The sequence below is a fragment of the Pseudomyrmex gracilis genome, unplaced genomic scaffold (assembly GCF_002006095.1).
Source record: "Pseudomyrmex gracilis isolate BER0280 unplaced genomic scaffold, ASM200609v1 scaffold_228, whole genome shotgun sequence".
NCBI classification, from domain to species: domain Eukaryota; kingdom Metazoa; phylum Arthropoda; class Insecta; order Hymenoptera; family Formicidae; genus Pseudomyrmex; species Pseudomyrmex gracilis.
Window position 1 is genome coordinate 146136 of NW_018020812.1, and position 17264 is coordinate 163399.

The window sequence follows — 17264 nt, forward strand, 5'->3', positions numbered from 1 at the left end:
AGTATAAATAAAAAACTAATTTAATTAAAATACAATACGTGTTGTGCGTGTACTTGGCGCCTGTTTTTACCTTTTTTTAAAAAGGTAAGTGTTTAGAGTATCACACACTTTATATTTTAAGTTTTTTTTAGTTAGATATATACCTTAGAACATATATACTGAAAGTGGCATAGCTTATCTGACCTACTGCCTTAAGCCTCTTGCACAATGGACGGAATAGCGATAGCGATAGAAATAACAAAAGTTTTAAAGAGTTTATATTTAAAAATAAAGATAGGAACAGCGGAATCTAACATACAAAACTACACATGTATCAATGCAGATCAGAAAATCGGAATAAGCAATAGCGATAAAATTTCCGACGAGTTTGAATTCTGTGTTAAAAACTGTGTTATTTCTATCGCTATCGCTATTCCTTCCATTGTGCAAGGGGCTTTAGGCCTGTTCTACAATGGGTGCGTTCAGACAACTCAACAGTTGCACAACGGTTGAGAGATAATCACTTTTGATTGGATCATACTTTTGGAACCGCAGCAGATTTTGAAGAATAGTCCTATCATAAGTGATGATCTCTCAACTGTTGAGTTGTCTGAACGCACCCAATACAGTCGTAAGGCCTGGTTTATGCGGGCAAATAAGGCCTTGTTTATGCGGGTAATAACTGTTAATTTATGCCGGAATTGGGGTACAGTTCAACTATAGGATTTCAATGCTTCTGTTATATTCTGTTATGCTTCTGTTAATAAATAGAAATATTAAAATCTTAAGAGCCATCTACAATAGAGAGTTGTAGGCCGTAACAGTAAGAAATTGACAAATCACAATCGATTATTCTTCTGTACTTTGTCTGTGATTGGTCAATTTCTTACTATTACGGCCTACAACTCTCCATTGTAGACGGCTCTTTAGGCCCGCATAAACCAGGCCTAAGCTGTAAGTCGTAAGAACAGATCTTAGGCCTGTTCTACAATACAACACGACTGTATTGTAGAACAGGCCTTAACGTTTTCTTTTAACACTGGCTGCGTTCAGCAGAACTCAGCGCTTGGCAAGCGCTTTGCGCTTATTGTCTGTGATTGGCCTTTTCTTGTAAATCTAACAAAACTATGAGAGTACAAGCCAATGGCAAGTAATAATAGCAAAGCGCTTGCTAAGCGTTAAGTTCTGCTGAACGCAACCAATTTATGGCTCTACGGCTGCTTCTTTCCGTTCATCTCAGTTGGTTTATGGCATTGAGTTGGCTCAAGTTGCTTCTGTGCGACTGTGATTGTGATGTGTGTGCTATAAATCTCGCATGGTCTCGTTTCTATCGGGTTGTTAGTTACCATATCCACGTGGAACGGCTTTCACGAGGTTCCGGCAGCAAGAAGCAGCAAACTGGACATTTATCGGATTCAAACGGCATATTACGTGTAAAATACGTGCGAGATCTTAGCACGTATCGCATTAATAGTAAAAACTAAAAAAGGCGACTAAAAGAGAACGTCATAGAAAAGCGCACTCTCACAGAACTACAAAAATGTCCGAAATTGATGCAAAAGTGAATATGTCACTCGGTAAGTGGCCAGAATTCCAACAATCTAATGGTTTTGCCAGTAATCCCGGGTGAGAGCATGTACGGCTCGCAGCATATTGTCCTCCGACTAATAAAATGGCGTCGGCGTACGTAAACGTAGAGTACCTGCATTTGTTTTTGTTCACGTGTACGTTTTGGACAACGATACGTTCTCATCGTTTCCCGTCACTTGGCGAACAAAGATGATACGGAAAAATTACGTTTGTCTTACTATTCATCACTGATGTAACCTCCACCAGAACGGCAGAATGCGAGATATGCTTAACACTTTAAAGAAGAGCATATAAAAAATAGTTCAAGATCCTTTTGGCCTTTTCGTGCTGTTGGTTTTATGCAATTATTGTCTTTGTCAATTGTTCCACAAGTATAGTTGCATGTTCTTCAGACAAAAAAAAAGATAAACTATCTAAAAATACAAGACAATGTGGGAAGACATCATCCATTTCAAGCGGTTTTACAACTCCGCAGTTGCCGATAATTTCTTTAGTCTTCAAAAAGGAGATTTGCAAAATGAAGGAATTTAATTGAGATATAAGGAAGATTGATGCTTTGTCAGAAAATATCTTCCTATATAGAAGACTGTTATAAATAATTTATATTTCTTCTTCCAATCTTCTAACAAGAAGAAACAAGTCAGTACATAAGAAATAGAATTTAACAGATTTACATATAGAAAATAGGATCAAAATACTGGGAAACAATTTGTTCACATCAAGAACTAACATCAAGACATCAACTTTTCAAGGAGAGATCTGTCCAATGTTCGTCTTAAATACTTGTATGTATTTTATGATTGCCGAGAACATACTGTTCAGAAAGATTTAACTGATGCCTTAGAATAAGCGCATCTACGAAGCAGCTATGAATAATTTTATTGTAAATTGAATCAAAATGTCAAAAAAAAGAAGAATTTAAGATCTATATTCTAAAAATATATCTTCTGCCAGAAATTGCTTCATTTCTGAATAGATAATTTGATATATAATCTTATGCTACTATGTTTCTTAATTATCAAGAATTTTGACTATATAAATGGATACACAAAGTTATTGTATGATTGACTTGTGTATATTACACAATCTCAATTTTGGCATCTATATATCATCAGTTAAATATAATTTGCCAGATATTCTTATAAATTGTTCAAGGATTAACAATTCACCATTGGAATAAAGTTCTTTAATAACATCTCCAATTGAATTTTACTCAACGATGGATTTCTTCATCTCAACTGAATCATCAGAGATCAATCACAAGTGGATAATTTCTTTTATATTGCATCTTCCCAGGAAGTTTATAAAATCTCTTCCCCAAAAAGTGCATTGTCAAGAGAAGTGCTAGATCGAATGCTCGTTGTTCACAGAAAAAACTTAATTCTGGAAATAAGAGTAAAGGAATTGTATAAATCAACATCGATACCAGAAATGATACAATAGTCTTTATAAATTAAATTAAACGAGATTTCTGTTCGATAAAAATAAACATCGTTCCTGGAGGATAATTCTTTAAATATGGTGATTTTCAATAAATCTCATGAGAGAAAAAAAGTGTTGGAGATAAACTCCGGATTTTAGAGTGTCTCGATAAGAGATCGTGCCAAATAGTCGCAGCTGTGACTCATTCCTCACGAAGATTTCTTGTACGGCGAACACATGAGCTTGCGTAATTCTGTATTTTTATCTCTTACATTTATCGACGACTGTAACTGGCGAGCGGGCAAAAAGCGACACATACAACGAATTTGGAACGGAACTCATGATGACAACTTCACTTTTCGTCGACCAAACAAGAAATTTGTGTAGCAAGAGCACATAATGAAGATTGAGATTAATTTTATTTTATTTAGCATCTCTATCGGTAGAACTACAAATGAATTATAGGATAAATCCAAACTAAATACCGATCTCATTTCTTGCTGAGATATTACTCGATGATGTTTGATCCGCAATAAAGCTTTGGTGTAATATTTACTGGACAATCTTTTTAAAAATGCAGGTACTCTGTACGCACCGTTTTTTAATGATGAAGAGGCAAAATGCGGAATTTGCTGGCACATACTCCCAAGGATAGAATATACAAGTTGATTTATTATATTTAAAACAAAGTTTTTGAAATATATATGTGATAAATATTTATATGGGCTCTATGAAAACAAATGCAATAATAATAAAAAAAGCTAACAGTCAAACGGAAGGTGGAAGGAGAAGATGTCACAAGTTCAGCTTATAAAAAGATATCCGTATAATATTAAAAGAACAGTACAATTCACAATAAGTGCAATGTAAAAGTTCTTGTGTGAAGAACAGTACCATGAATTTAACGGAGAATCATGAACTGCATCATCCTTTTCTTCGATTGCACACCGTTTTCGAGCGATAATAAATCGTCACTCATAAAGCGAAAAATGAAGAATAGGAATAAAAATTAATATGGACATCAAAATTCGACACGAGAAATTAAATTGCACCTTACGTATCTTAAGTATATTATATTTTTTCCAAAAAAATACTTATTATTTTTTTATAAAAAAGTACTTATTATTTTAAATAAAAAGTTTGTAAATATTACACTTATTTTTTCTCAAATTTAGCTTTATGTAGTTTATTATATATATATTTTTTTCACTTGCATTGACTGTAAACTATTTGCTAGCTTATATATGTTTTTTTAAATTAAATTATTGGAATTTCAGCATACTTTTGCTTAAAATTTAAAACTTGCCTTGCAAATTTTGTTATAACATTAAATAGACTTATAATTTTCATATATATTACAAATGCATATGCATAAAAAGTCATAGCTTTAAAACAAATACGTATGTATTTATTTCATTTCTTTTATTTATTTATAAAAAGAAACATCATGTACAATATATATTTCTATATTGTGCACGCGAAAGAGTAAGTGTTCAAGCAAAAAGTTTTAGAAGCATGGATTTTCTCAGAAATATACCATGCGTATATATAGAAAAGAGATATTAAACAATACGTATTTATTGGGGACCTTCTTCTCAGGATATAATATCTACGTTCGACTTTGTCCTTAAAAAAAAAAAAAATGTGTCTTGAGTTAAAGTTATCTACAGATTTGAATCAATTACCTGCCGTATCCTCATTAAATGTTGCGCGTTTTCTTCCTTTTAAGATGAGATCATAAAGATGGAGAAAAAGGAGAAAAAGAAAAAGAACGCTGCGGCCAATGGAAAACTCAGTGGCATCAAGCGTAATCGCGGTGCTACGCGAGGCCGGGCTGGATTCAGAGGAAGAGGCGCTAGAATCAAACGTAATGTTGGAACTGCTATAAAAAAACAGCAACAGCAAACTTGGCAACGCAATGTGAATAATACAAATAATGCTCGCCCCGGTTTCGTCAAGAACCGCTTTAAAAAGAACGACAATCTCACGAAATCGCGCAGCAATCTGAATTTAAATCAAAAGAAAAACACAAGAAGTGCATTTAACGTGCGCCGTGGCCGAACCAATAGATTCGGTTTGACTCGCAACAGAAGCCGAACGAACTTGACCTTCAACCAAGGTGGTTTCTTTACGAACAACAAGAGCCCGTTACAAAAGGCGAACAGCCTACCCAATCTGCGAGATCCGAATTCTGTTCACAACCGTCTGGGCTATCAGAGTCCTGCCCAAATCGCCTACCGAAACCGTGTAAAACGAGCTAAACAACTGTTGCTACAGCGACAAAATCAAAGATTGAATTTGCAAAATCAATTCAGAGTAAGTTGAATATTCTATGTTTGTTAAAAAAAAAATTAAATATACATATATACAAATACAGTCCGGTAATGGTCATATAATCGTTCGTTGACTCATACGGGAAGTTTTATATTGAGTCGAAACGTCTTTTACTATCTCGCGAGATTTCGTTTTAATTAACAAGAAATTTATTAATAAAAATCCGTAAGTAAGCATATGCATTCACGTGCGTAAGACAGCCCAGCGTTTCGCGCTCTCACGATTGTTACGTGCGCGACAACGCATGGAATGAATTAATATATACCAACCATATAATTTTATACATATTACATCACAAAAATCAATGAGAGCCAATGATAATGAGCCACAAAAGCATAGCTCTCAAAATAAATAATTCTAACGTCAAGATAATGATTTTTGTTATTTATTTATTTAATTATCTTTTAGAATGAGTTTCATAAAGAAACAAAATGTTCTCCATAAAGAAAAAAACAACATTGAAAGTTACATTTTGTTGTAAATACTAGTATACATCATTGGTTTTTCTTTTTTCTCTTTTACATTATAATTTTTACATACAAAAAATATTTAAATATTTAAATATTGTACTAATTTTCTCTCCTTCTATGTGTGCCCACAAACGATTATATTAGCTATTTACCGGACACTCCGTATATTATGTAATTTACCGAAACAATGTGTGTATATATAAATTTATTATAAATTGTAGATGCCCGGACAGAAAAATCTACTCTTGACGCAACCGCGAACTCTTGGGAGACAGCAGATATTAACGTCACAACGTCGTTTTACAACTGGTGGACTGCGCTCCGATCAAATTGCACGTGCACAAAAGCGAGCACAATACGAGCAAAAAATGATGAGGATAAAGTAAAGTATAAATTTGTTCATTCGTTACGTCAAAGCGGTATGCTTAACATAAATTGACCGCTCTTTTCTATATTTGTAATTTATAAATTGTTAAAGCAAATTGTTAAATTTGCAAAAAATAATGTTCTCGATATAAATGTTCAAAAGATTACGAAGAGAAATTTAATATTGAATTCTTCAGTTTTATGCACACCAATGTCTTCAATGCGAATAGTACAGTATCAGACAAAAGTGTATTCTACTTTTTTTAATCTCTCACCAGAGCTATCGTTTCGTCTCTCGTGTCATTTTTCTCTTGAGTAAGCATTCCAGAGTTCACTGATAATCACAATTCTGCGACGCTGTTCCGTCGGAAATCGTCAGGAAATAAATCTCGTTATTATCATTTGAAAACTTATTTAACATATCTGTAAATGTTACTTTTTAGTTTTTTTTTGTTTTCTCGCTCCTATTCATAAAAGCATCGAAACTTATGTAAATACAAGTAGAAATAAAAAAAAAAAAACAAGTAGAAATAAAAAAGAATTGTCTAACAACAATATTGCAGCGCCTCTCGATTGACACCCAGCTCGAATGTCAACTTCATGTGTACACTAGGAAACGAATATATTCCTAACTCCATACGTCAACGACCGCTCACTCTGCCGCAGACTCGACACCCATCGGCTATTGGTGGCCCACGACCATTGATTAGAGGACGATCACCATATAAACAGAGCACTCAGGGTTTAAATATGGTATATATTCTCTTTTTCTTTTAATTTTTTCTTATTTATATACTTCTATTTTTATAAGAATGAAGGAAGAAGGCAATAACGAACTGATGTTCGGGTGAGATTCTTCTTTATTCAGAAATTTGACAAACGTTTCGATCCACTATGGAATCTCTTATGTTTGTCAACTCTCTGAATAAAGAAAAATTTTATTCAATCATCAGGTGTACAGCTTGTTATATTGCCTTCTCCCTTCCTTCTTATTGAAATATAACACGAGCATATAATTCTATTTTTATGTTTTTTTTTCTAAGATTTATACAATCTCTTTTCTCAGATATACGTACATAATATAATATTGAAATTTCAGATTGGTCGAGCACCGTTGTTCAACCGACGTTCAAGATCGAGATCGCGATCACGTTCGCGCACACGCAACATAGTTTCGTCTGATTCCAGTGGCGAGGTCGACGATCGTAGTTTTAGCGAAGTTATGTACAGCCTGTCGGGAAATCTCGGCGTCACAGGGCGAACTCTTAACGATCGATTTAGCTTTTAAATGATAGCGTTACAAGCTTCATACACTGCTAATCGGATAGGAGTCGCGTCTTGATTTCTATTGTCAAAACTATTGATTTTATGACAGTTTCCAGACAATTTAATTCATTCGATCGCTCAGTTTACTTTCAGCTTAAGACGCTTGGGTCACTTGTTGCAGCCCTATTATTAATTATGACGTCAAAGAATTGATTGAGACTACAGGAGTCTTGATTTTTTAATCTCTTGTCGTTTTTTTGTTTGTTAAGCAACTGAAAAATTTGTTATGGATTATTTCGAGAAAATAAATCTGATTCCTCAAATTTAATTGTCCCAAATCAACGACTCTTATCCGGAAAGTACTGTATTACACAGATTTATTGATCATACATATATTGATTAATTCTTTAAGAAACAAAAAGTAACTTTTGTTTTAACAATGTAGAAAAAAACGCATAAATAAATTGTTTTTCTTTTCATTGATGTATATAGACACTATACATTAATACACACCGCATATTAATATAATTTTGTTTACTTAACAATGTCAAATTGCAATTTATTTTTGAAGAGTAACGCTTTCTCTTAATATTTTCACTACGTCAATGTACGTACGTGTACCGTTTATTTTTAATATTAAGAGAGATAATATCGTACTTACACATGAATTCTCAAGATGATTTGAATAATATAAGATTTGTGTATAGTTTTTACCTGTTACTAGTAAAACAATTTATTTTTGTGCAATAAAAAAACAAATGTAAAAATCTTTTGGTATTATTGCATTACACAAAGTATAGAAAGAATTAATTGATGGATATTACAAATGAGTATCGATTATAAAATGTAGAGATACAATTCTTATAGTATGACGTTTCTTTTTAGACATCTATTTTTATTATGTGAATTTATCTTAATTTTTTTTTATTAGGAACTACTGTACATCTTTCAAATTTTCTGAATTAACAATTCAGTACGACTTGCACAATTGATTTCTTTATGAAAAAATTTTGAAAATAAACTTTTTAAAGTATAAAAATTTATAAAAATTTTTAAAATATAAAACTATACGTATATATGTTAATTGACATTAAATATATGTCAGACTGTATAATTTAAGTATATTCTCTTTTTTGGTCTTAAACATGAATAGAAATCTGAGTGGCCTTTTAAACATTGAAATGTGACGTCAAGAATAAAAGTAGTAGTGAAAGTCTATATTGAAAAGAAATTTGAGTGGTTTTTTAAATAATTAAATATCGTCTCTAAGAATATAAAAATATTAGGAATTTAAACATTAGTCAAAAAGTGTTGTATGATTACACTGTAATTACGCGGTTGAAAAATATCGGTGTTTATGTCGCATAATCTGTAAGTATATGAAACTTACACACATATGTAATAGGTAATCCTTTTTTTCATCTTAAACATATAAATTATTGGTAATAATTTAATTGCGCGATATAAAACTGTAAAACCAACGTAAGTAAAAAAAAGTTAAACAAAAAATAAGGTACGAAAACTAATTGTTAGATTAATTTTATATTGTGTAGTTTACTTATTATTAAAATTGCTTATATAAAATTATTGAACGTGTTCTATGTGAAACGCACGCGCGTGCAGAGATAATTTTTAAGTCTCTTCTAAAAAAATAAACTTATATTGCATTCGTAAATACAGAATAACAGAAAGAAGTATAAATATAATACATATTTCTCACACAAATGTGAGGAGCAAAAGTTACAAATTTTTTCTTTCAACAGGTAATCTTTGAAAAATTTTATAGATTTTTAAATATACATATTTTTTAGTTTCTCTATATCCTGACTCTTCTCTTAATTCAACAAATCTGTGAAAATGTGATTAATGATAAGTTTACGTCATAATATTATTTATATATGTATTATTTATATAATATATATACTGTTTTATATCAAACAGAGAGGAAGCGATAACAACCGCGGAATACGACGCAGTTGTACAGATCGACTAACTTGGATATTTTTAAAACATGCATAAAGTCAGTTGAAGTATGATCATATGAATTGTAGCAAACTTATCTCTGTTAAAATAAAAACGAAGCAAGCATATCTACATATATAATATAAACTCATTGCCCACCCGACTCAGCATTCAGCAATCGTCGTCGCGCCCAAAGTCCTCTCGTGAACTGAAGTTTTTATGTATGATATATATATTTGGGAAAGCAAAAGCTGATCGAGCAAGTTTTGCAAAGCGAAACAAAATGTCAAGTTAATGAATATTTGATGAAAAAAATTGATATAAAAAAAATGTATGGAGTACGCGCGTGTTAAGTTCACAACATAAAATATCACCGAGAAGAGCTAACTGTCATTATGTCGTTTATAATATCGTCGATAGTAGGAATGTGCGCGAGAAACAAACAGGTAAAAATTATTTTAAATTTTAAATTTTCTTTCACTTCTTCGTCTGTGTAAGTAAAATTTAAATATATATACGTATATATACAATGTTCATTCAAAAATTGTCTGATTTGTAGCTGTTAGTGCGCAAAGCACCGATCGTTAAACAACCGGTGCGAAACTTAGAGGTGCACGAACACGTTGCCTACACGTTTCTGAAAGAAGCTGGCATTCCCACTCCGACTTTCGGGGTGGCAAAAACACCCGATGAAGCCGCTGATCTGGCCAAAAGTTTCAGAACAAAAGATCTCGTCTTAAAGGCGCAAATTCTGGCTGGAGGAAGAGCGAAAGGACATTTTAAAGATACTAATGTCAGTGGCGTCGTAATGTGCGATTCGTGAGTATTAACAATGTGATAAAAACTGAAAAACTAAATAGACGATTGTTAAAAATTGTAGAAAAAAAATATATACTGACGATGATCTGTTCTCTCTTACAGAGCCGAACAAGTAAAAGAAGTAGCAAGCAATATGATCGGCAAACTGCTCATAACTAAGCAAACAAGTAAGGCCGGAAAAATATGCAACTCCGTGATGGTTACGACACGTATGTTTCCGCGCAAAGAATATTACATGTCTGTGATGTTGGAGCGTGCTTTCGATGTGTGTAAATGAAAATTGTCGCATTTATACATCAAACATTTGATCGAGTTAATTCACTGCTGCTTAATAATTTGCAAGGGGCCTGTGATAATAGTCTCCAAGCAAGGCGGCGTGAACATCGAGGAAATCGCTGCCGCGAATCCGGAAGCTGTCGCATATATACCGATCGATGTAAACAAAGGTTTAACGTCCGAGCAAGCGTCTAGTGTTGCTGATAAATTAGGACTTACCGGAAACAGCAAGGAAATCGCGTCGATTGTTGCGAGCAATCTTTACGACTTGTTTATGAAGAAGGAGGCTTTGCTCCTTGAAATTAATCCATTCATAGAGGACATATGCGGCAAATGTAAGCCTGAAATTTGTATACAAGAAGATGCATAGTAATTTTTGCAACAATATGTACTTTTGTTTTTCTATCACACACACACATCTGTCAGATTATGCTCTGGATTGCAAATGCAGTTTCGACGACAGCTCCGAGTTTCGGCAGAAAGAATTGTTCTCCTTCAAAGATACCACCCAGATGGATCCGAATGAAGTTGAGGCTGAGAAGCACAACTTGAATTATATAACTATGGATGGAAATATTGGTTGTATGGTGAACGGAGCCGGCTTAGCTATGGCCACTATGGACATTATACAGCTGTACGATGGCTGGCCAGCGAATTTTTTGGACGTTGGCGGAACCGCTACAGTCGAGACCGTAAGGGAAGGATTCAAAATATTGTCGTCAGATCCAAATGTAAGTGTCGGTGAAATTTAATTGTGAGCGGAATTATAAATAATGCCATCAATTTATAAATTGATTGATATTTATACAGGTAGAAGCTATTTTTGTAAATATCTTTGGTGGCATAATGAGATGCGATATAATCGCTCAAGGAATCATTGATGCTTCTAAAGAGTTGCACTTGAAAGTACCTGTGGTAGTGCGATTACAAGTAATTGTCTTTGCACGTCATTAGCTGTAACGTTTTCAGTGCCGTTTTTTGTGCTAAAATCCGTTAATTTTCCACAGGGTACTAATGTGGAAAAAGCTAAGAAGTTGATTTCAGATGCTAAACTGAAGGTATTTTCTGAGGATGACTTTGCTCAAGCAGCAGCGACGTCCGTTAAGATGGCGTCGATGATGAATCTTGCAAACTCTTTGAATTTAGATATTGCTTTCAGTGCTAAATCACCGGTGAAGAGAAATAACTAAAAAAAAAAAAAAAAGAATAAAACTACCTTTAAGCAATTTTATAAATATTTCTATATGTATTTATATATACATACCTATGAGAGATATATTTTTTGTACATAACAGATGTTAATGTTCTTTTAAAATTATATAAACGTTTGTTATGCAGTTTATTGTTTATTATAAAATTGTTGTAAGAGAACACGCAATCATTGTTTTGTTTTTTTTACAATAAACTAAAAGAAATGTTAATAATTGTTATATTATTGTTTTTTTTTTTAGAGAAAAGAAAATTATAAAGCATTACAATTTTATAGCAGAGATTTAAATTGTTTTAGCAAAGGTAATAAAGATAATAACGATACGAAGATACAAAAATAACGAAAAGAAAAGCCGTTAAGTTAACAAACTCCATATAATCTACACAGACTTTTCCGGTGAAAAGATTATCGACTTCAATCGTTTGCTGGGCGCTGTCGTCGTGACTCGTATCTCTGTCCGCTTAGCGGTTCCGCGAACGCGTCAGTGCTGTGTATACGCATCGCGCAAAGCGAAACGTCAATCGAAGGTGGGGACCACGAGGGCGAAACCAGGCGAAACTTTGTTGGCTCACAGTACACGGCCGTCGTTCAGGCAAAGATGGCTACCATGTTGTCGCGAGTGATCTCACTCGCGGAGAGTCTCAGCCGATTAAACGGTCCCAAGGTACGTCAAGTGGACTGGTTTTTGCGCGTACGTTAATTGCGCGTGTGGCACACGTAGGAAAATACATCAAGTATCTCCCGATAATCGCGTGTAATTGGGTTCGAGAAAGACAAAGGAAAACGCAAACGCGAGAAAGACTGAGAAGAGAGAGATGGACAGATAGATAAGAAGGCCGTTCGCCATGTTAAACGGTGTAGTCTGCTAAATTGAGCGCCAGGGTCGCGGATAATTCGAAGCCAAGAATCGAGAAGCGCAGGTTTTTGACGAAAAATTGACGTGACAGTTGCATAAGCGCGTAAAAAGTCTCGGCGCGCGTTGTCTCCTCGACGGACGTGACTTCCGCTCTCGTTTTTCATCGCGTTTATTCGATTATTCCCGCTCTGGGAAGGGACACTTGTCAATCGAACGCAATTGTTCTATTCCCGAGCGTAATCGTTCTATTTTTAAAATGATGATTTTGAATTTTCGAATAACATTGACGATTGATGCTTCGTATGCGTAAGAACGCGAGAGATCGATTTCACGCCTTGTTTCTTTAGAATTTGCTTTCCGTTTAGGAACGCGTGACCTCTAAAACATGATTTTTCGAAGCACAGCTATCGCACGTGCTTCAAATGTCAAGATACAAACACACGCAACTTGAGAATATTTATTTAACGGATATTAATCAGACATTAAATGCGCGAGAGAGAAACTTGTATCCCCCACCAAATTCTTCAATTAGAAAACAATTTTTTTTATAAATTAGATTCTATATAACAAAAATATTTTATATTAAATAATTAATATAAAGTTTGGATTTTTAATTTTTTTTCATGTTTAAATCATATTTTATTCACAACATGTTTTAGTGCATTTACAAACGCAGTTTTTATTTAAATGAAAATGTTTTAGCAAGCGCAATGTTGATTATTTAAATATCAAAAAATTTACAACTTCAATATGTATTCTTTTGTGAAAGAAAGATCTTTAACTAAAATTTCATAATATTTACAACCTTATTACTTTCACCTCTGTGTTACACAATACCGCATATAAAGTTCAATTGTCTGTGCCAATTATATCCATAAAGTTGTTTATGCCAGTAGTCTCTCATTGGCACTGTTCAGCCTTCAAGTACACATTTATTTTTAAATGTCACATATATGTGATGCAGAGTACTAATGTATCATGTACTTTGACCATCTTATCTCATTTCTTTTACGATCTTAGCGCGAATATCATTTCTTGATATAGATGTTTTATGTCAACTTTTTATTGACTTAGTAGTAAGATGCATATGTAAGTGTTCTCTGATTTTTTTAAATTTACATGATATGCTAAATAAGATTCTTACAAGATGTAAGAAAAATTTATCATGAACGTATTTCATTTGATCGTTTTTTTTTGCCGTTTCTCTTTCAGATATTGACGGTCAAAACCAATTTGGTGAAACAACCAGTCAGAAATTTAAATGTACACGAACATATTAGCTACAGTTTGCTTAATGAAGCTGGCGTGCCTACTCCGAAATTCGGCGTCGCCAAATCTGCGGATGAGGCCGCCAAACTTGCTGCCGACTTGAAAACGAAAGACATCGTCTTGAAAGCCCAGGTGCTCGCTGGTGGCAGAGGAAAGGGACATTTCAAAGGGACGAACGTTAGCGGAGTGAAGATGTGTGAAACGTAATTATCACATAACAAATGGTTTATACGTATTTAAGTAATAAGAGTAAAAACTACTTGCGTACACACGCTTATTGTTGTTGTTTGCAGTCCGGAAGAAGCCAAAGCATTAGCGAGCCAGATGTTGAATAAACTGCTGATCACGAAGCAAACTGGTGAGGCAGGCAGGATATGCAATGCCGTGATGGTCACGCAGCGTATGTTTCCTCGTAAAGAATATTACCTTGCCGTTATGATGGAAAGATCCTTCGGTGTAGGTCTTGAGATGATAAAAATAAAAAAAAACGCTAATTTAGATAATGCAAAAGGAAAATAAATTCTTTAATATATGTGTGATTTTAAACTAAATTTCAGGGTCCAGTCATAATAGCTTCCAGTCAAGGTGGGGTAAACATCGAAGAAGTTGCTGCGACAAATCCTGGCGCTATAATGTACGAACCTATTGACATTTATAAGGGAATTACGAAGGAACAGGCGGAACGTATAGTTAGCAAGCTCGGTCTTGACAATGTGAAAGATTACATTTCCAATATGATCATAAATCTCTACCAACTATTTCTCAAGAAAGATGCAGTTCTTCTAGAAGTAAATCCTCTTGCTGAAGACATTAATGGAAATTGTAGGTCTCATTTTTTCAACAGTTAAGAGTTGGATTTTTCGTATGTATTTTTGTTTATATAATTTTACACTTATAAATCCAATTTTTTTTCGCAGATTTTGCTCTAGATTGCAAATGCAGATTCGATGACAATGCCGAATTTAGGCAAAAGCAACTGTTCAGTCTGAGAGATTGGTCCCAAGAGGATCCTAAGGAAGTCGAAGCCGCGAAGTTTGATCTGAACTACATCGCGCTCGACGGTAACATAGGTTGCATGGTGAACGGAGCTGGTTTAGCCATGGCTACAATGGACATCATAAAACTGCATGGGGGCGAACCGGCTAATTTCCTTGATGTCGGTGGCGGTGCAACGACTTCCGCAGTGAAAGAAGCATTTAAAATTATTACTTCTGACGAACGTGTGAGTATATAACATTTGATTATATTGCTATAATTTCAATGCACACTATATATATGTATATTTTATTCTTATATTTGTTATTTTATTTTTCAGGTTCATGCTCTCTTAGTTAACATTTTCGGAGGTATCATGAGATGCGACGTTATAGCGGAAGGTATTATCGCCGCAACCAAGGAACTAAGTTTGAAAATTCCCGTTGTTGTTAGATTGCAGGTATGCACGATGAGCGATATATATTTTAATTTCGTAAATATAATTACGATCGATAAAATGAGATTTATATAAAACTACGTTTTATGATTTCTAGGGTACCAATGTGGACGAAGCCAAAGCTCTGATCGCGAACGCCGGTTTGAAGATCGTACCGATCGACGATCTCGACGAAGCCGCCCGAGTTGCAGTAAAGTTATCAACTATCGTTAAATTAGCACAATCCGAAAATCTCAATGTAAATTTCGAAATACCTGCAATTTCATAGGTACCGAATAATTTATAAATTGTATAATGTTACAAAAAATCATATATTGTACTCAATCGCGTTAAAACAATTTTAAAACGTCTCTCTGAAAGTGATAACTTAATAACAATGATAACTAATTTCTTTGTGTAACTAGAGAGAATGAAACATAATAATACAGTTTTGTGGACACGAATCTTATTTATTATGAAGACGACATATATATATATATATATCTGACGGATACTAAAGAATATTATTTTAAAGAGCGAAAAATATGCAAAATTTATATACGCATTTATCAACATATTCGTGCAAACAATTTTATATATGCAATAACATCCAACTGTTTTCCTTCTGTATAGATGTGAATAATACACAGAACTGTGAACATGAAGTGTATTCATGGAGTATAATTTTATCGCTTTGTTCGCCCTGCAACAGAGTTCTGTGATTCAGTATTAAAAGATTTGTATAAGTTATGTAATATATATTAATATTTATCTCCAAGTATATAAGTACTGTGCGCATAGGCGTGTGCTTTACAGGGTGTTCAAAAGTTATGTTGATAAAAAAAAAATTATACACCAATGTTTCACGATGGAAACTTTTCACAAACAGCCGTATATTGAAAACTGAAATGTAAAAGTGACGGGCATATAATATGCGCGTATGTAAGATTATATATGTGTATACATATATACATGTACAAAGTGTCTTATAAAACTACCGATGTAATTTCAGAATATATTCTCAAAAATATAAGATGTATATCGCTAGTTTTGAGACATATTTTCTATATATACGTACATATATACATACATACATATATACATACATATATACATACGTATATATATGTATATAAATTATTTTGCATAATTTTAATTTGTTTTCATTCCTTGAACAAACAATTACGGCCGTTTGATATGTTACAAATTGTGCTACGGTATCAGGAAGACTTTTATATGATTTATATAATATTATATGCGAACGATCTTTTTGAGAGCAAACACAGTGTATCCGTATGTTTTTATTCTCTGTCATTCTCATTAAATTGTACAGTTAAAATGTGTCTAAAATTGACTATTTTTTTTATTACGTTCTCATCAATTATTCCAAAATCCTAATTGCGTGTACTAATTGTCTCAGTTAAGAAGTGAACCTGTTTGGTGTGTTTGAAGTGAAAAGATATAATTTTGTGCTTCGATCATCTTCGATCAAAATTGTCAATTTGTATATTGTGCTTCAAGATAAACAAAGATAATCGCAAAAACTAGATCGCAAAATAGAATAATATCGATTTTGAAAATAACTTTTTGCTTTGTGTAAAATTTATATTGTGCGCATTATGTTAAATAAAAATTTTTCATATATTATAGTTTTAATTTATATGTGTACATTACATTTTACACAATGTGTATTCAAAATGTATACATACAGTAAATAAAATAAATAATCGCGGTTAACAGTTTGTTAATTAATGCGGGCCCTCTCGCGGCGGGTTTAAGAACGCGAATAGTTCTACGTGCTACCGTCAGTTACCGTCAAAATTTCTGCATCACACTTGTCTGCACTTGACGGCGCGTTTGAGATGCTGTCGATATTGGAGTTTCAGTAATAAAAAAAAAAAAAAAAAAAAAAAAAAAAAAAAAAAAAAAAAAAAAAAAAAAATTATAAAGTACTACTGCGATCTCTGCGATCCGCGCAACTATTCACAAATTTGGTGTCGCGTATTGTGCCACCCGGGATCAGTTTGTTTTTCT

At 33.5% G+C, this 17264-nt stretch overlaps 3 protein-coding genes across 4 annotated transcripts; all 3 read left to right on the forward strand.

Moving 5' to 3' along the window:
• Window positions 1-1185: 1185 nt before the first annotated feature.
• Window positions 1186-8495, forward strand: LOC109858858. 2 transcript variants are annotated; one of them, XM_020436526.1, is made up of 5 exons: window positions 1186-4057; window positions 4721-5307; window positions 6017-6177; window positions 6725-6914; window positions 7261-8495. In XM_020436526.1, exons 1-5 carry the CDS (start codon window positions 4006-4008, stop codon window positions 7447-7449), a joined length of 1179 nt encoding a protein of 392 aa, XP_020292115.1. In that variant the 5' UTR covers window positions 1186-4005; the 3' UTR covers window positions 7450-8495. The 2 variants fall into 2 exon arrangements, with proteins under 2 accessions (XP_020292115.1, XP_020292116.1); XM_020436527.1 differs by having other exon boundaries at window positions 1187-1556.
• A 445-nt stretch (window positions 8496-8940) lies between these two features.
• Window positions 8941-11688, forward strand: LOC109858848 (succinate--CoA ligase [ADP-forming] subunit beta, mitochondrial-like). The gene is made up of 7 exons (XM_020436510.1): window positions 8941-9835; window positions 9949-10208; window positions 10311-10473; window positions 10552-10819; window positions 10911-11215; window positions 11295-11414; window positions 11492-11688. The coding sequence occupies exons 1-7, from the start codon at window positions 9785-9787 to the stop codon at window positions 11672-11674; spliced, it is 1350 nt and encodes a 449-aa protein (XP_020292099.1). The 5' UTR covers window positions 8941-9784; the 3' UTR covers window positions 11675-11688.
• A 466-nt stretch (window positions 11689-12154) lies between these two features.
• Window positions 12155-15668, forward strand: LOC109858862 (succinate--CoA ligase [ADP-forming] subunit beta, mitochondrial-like). The gene is made up of 7 exons (XM_020436532.1): window positions 12155-12358; window positions 13763-14022; window positions 14113-14275; window positions 14377-14641; window positions 14737-15041; window positions 15135-15254; window positions 15349-15668. The coding sequence occupies exons 1-7, from the start codon at window positions 12293-12295 to the stop codon at window positions 15517-15519; spliced, it is 1350 nt and encodes a 449-aa protein (XP_020292121.1). The 5' UTR covers window positions 12155-12292; the 3' UTR covers window positions 15520-15668.
• Window positions 15669-17264: the final 1596 nt, after the last annotated feature.

What these genes read in the sequence shown, in the direction of transcription:
- LOC109858848 (XM_020436510.1), top strand. Translation starts at nt 9,785, where the DNA reads ATGTCGTTTATAATATCGTCGATAGTAGGAATGTGCGCGAGAAACAAA. An exon ending in TGTGCGCGAGAAACAAACAG is followed by an intron (nt 9,836 to 9,948) that starts GTAAAAATTATT and finishes TCTGATTTGTAG; the next exon opens with CTGTTAGTGCGCAAAGCACC. An exon ending in CTGTGGTAGTGCGATTACAA is followed by an intron (nt 11,415 to 11,491) that starts GTAATTGTCTTT and finishes AATTTTCCACAG; the next exon opens with GGTACTAATGTGGAAAAAGC.
- LOC109858858 (XM_020436526.1), top strand. Translation starts at nt 4,006, where the DNA reads ATGGACATCAAAATTCGACACGAGAAATTAAATTGCACCTTACGTATC. An exon ending in CAAAAAATGATGAGGATAAA is followed by an intron (nt 6,178 to 6,724) that starts GTAAAGTATAAA and finishes ACAATATTGCAG; the next exon opens with CGCCTCTCGATTGACACCCA. An exon ending in GCACTCAGGGTTTAAATATG is followed by an intron (nt 6,915 to 7,260) that starts GTATATATTCTC and finishes TTGAAATTTCAG; the next exon opens with ATTGGTCGAGCACCGTTGTT.
- LOC109858862 (XM_020436532.1), top strand. Translation starts at nt 12,293, where the DNA reads ATGGCTACCATGTTGTCGCGAGTGATCTCACTCGCGGAGAGTCTCAGC. An exon ending in GGAGTGAAGATGTGTGAAAC is followed by an intron (nt 14,023 to 14,112) that starts GTAATTATCACA and finishes TGTTGTTTGCAG; the next exon opens with TCCGGAAGAAGCCAAAGCAT. An exon ending in CCGTTGTTGTTAGATTGCAG is followed by an intron (nt 15,255 to 15,348) that starts GTATGCACGATG and finishes TATGATTTCTAG; the next exon opens with GGTACCAATGTGGACGAAGC.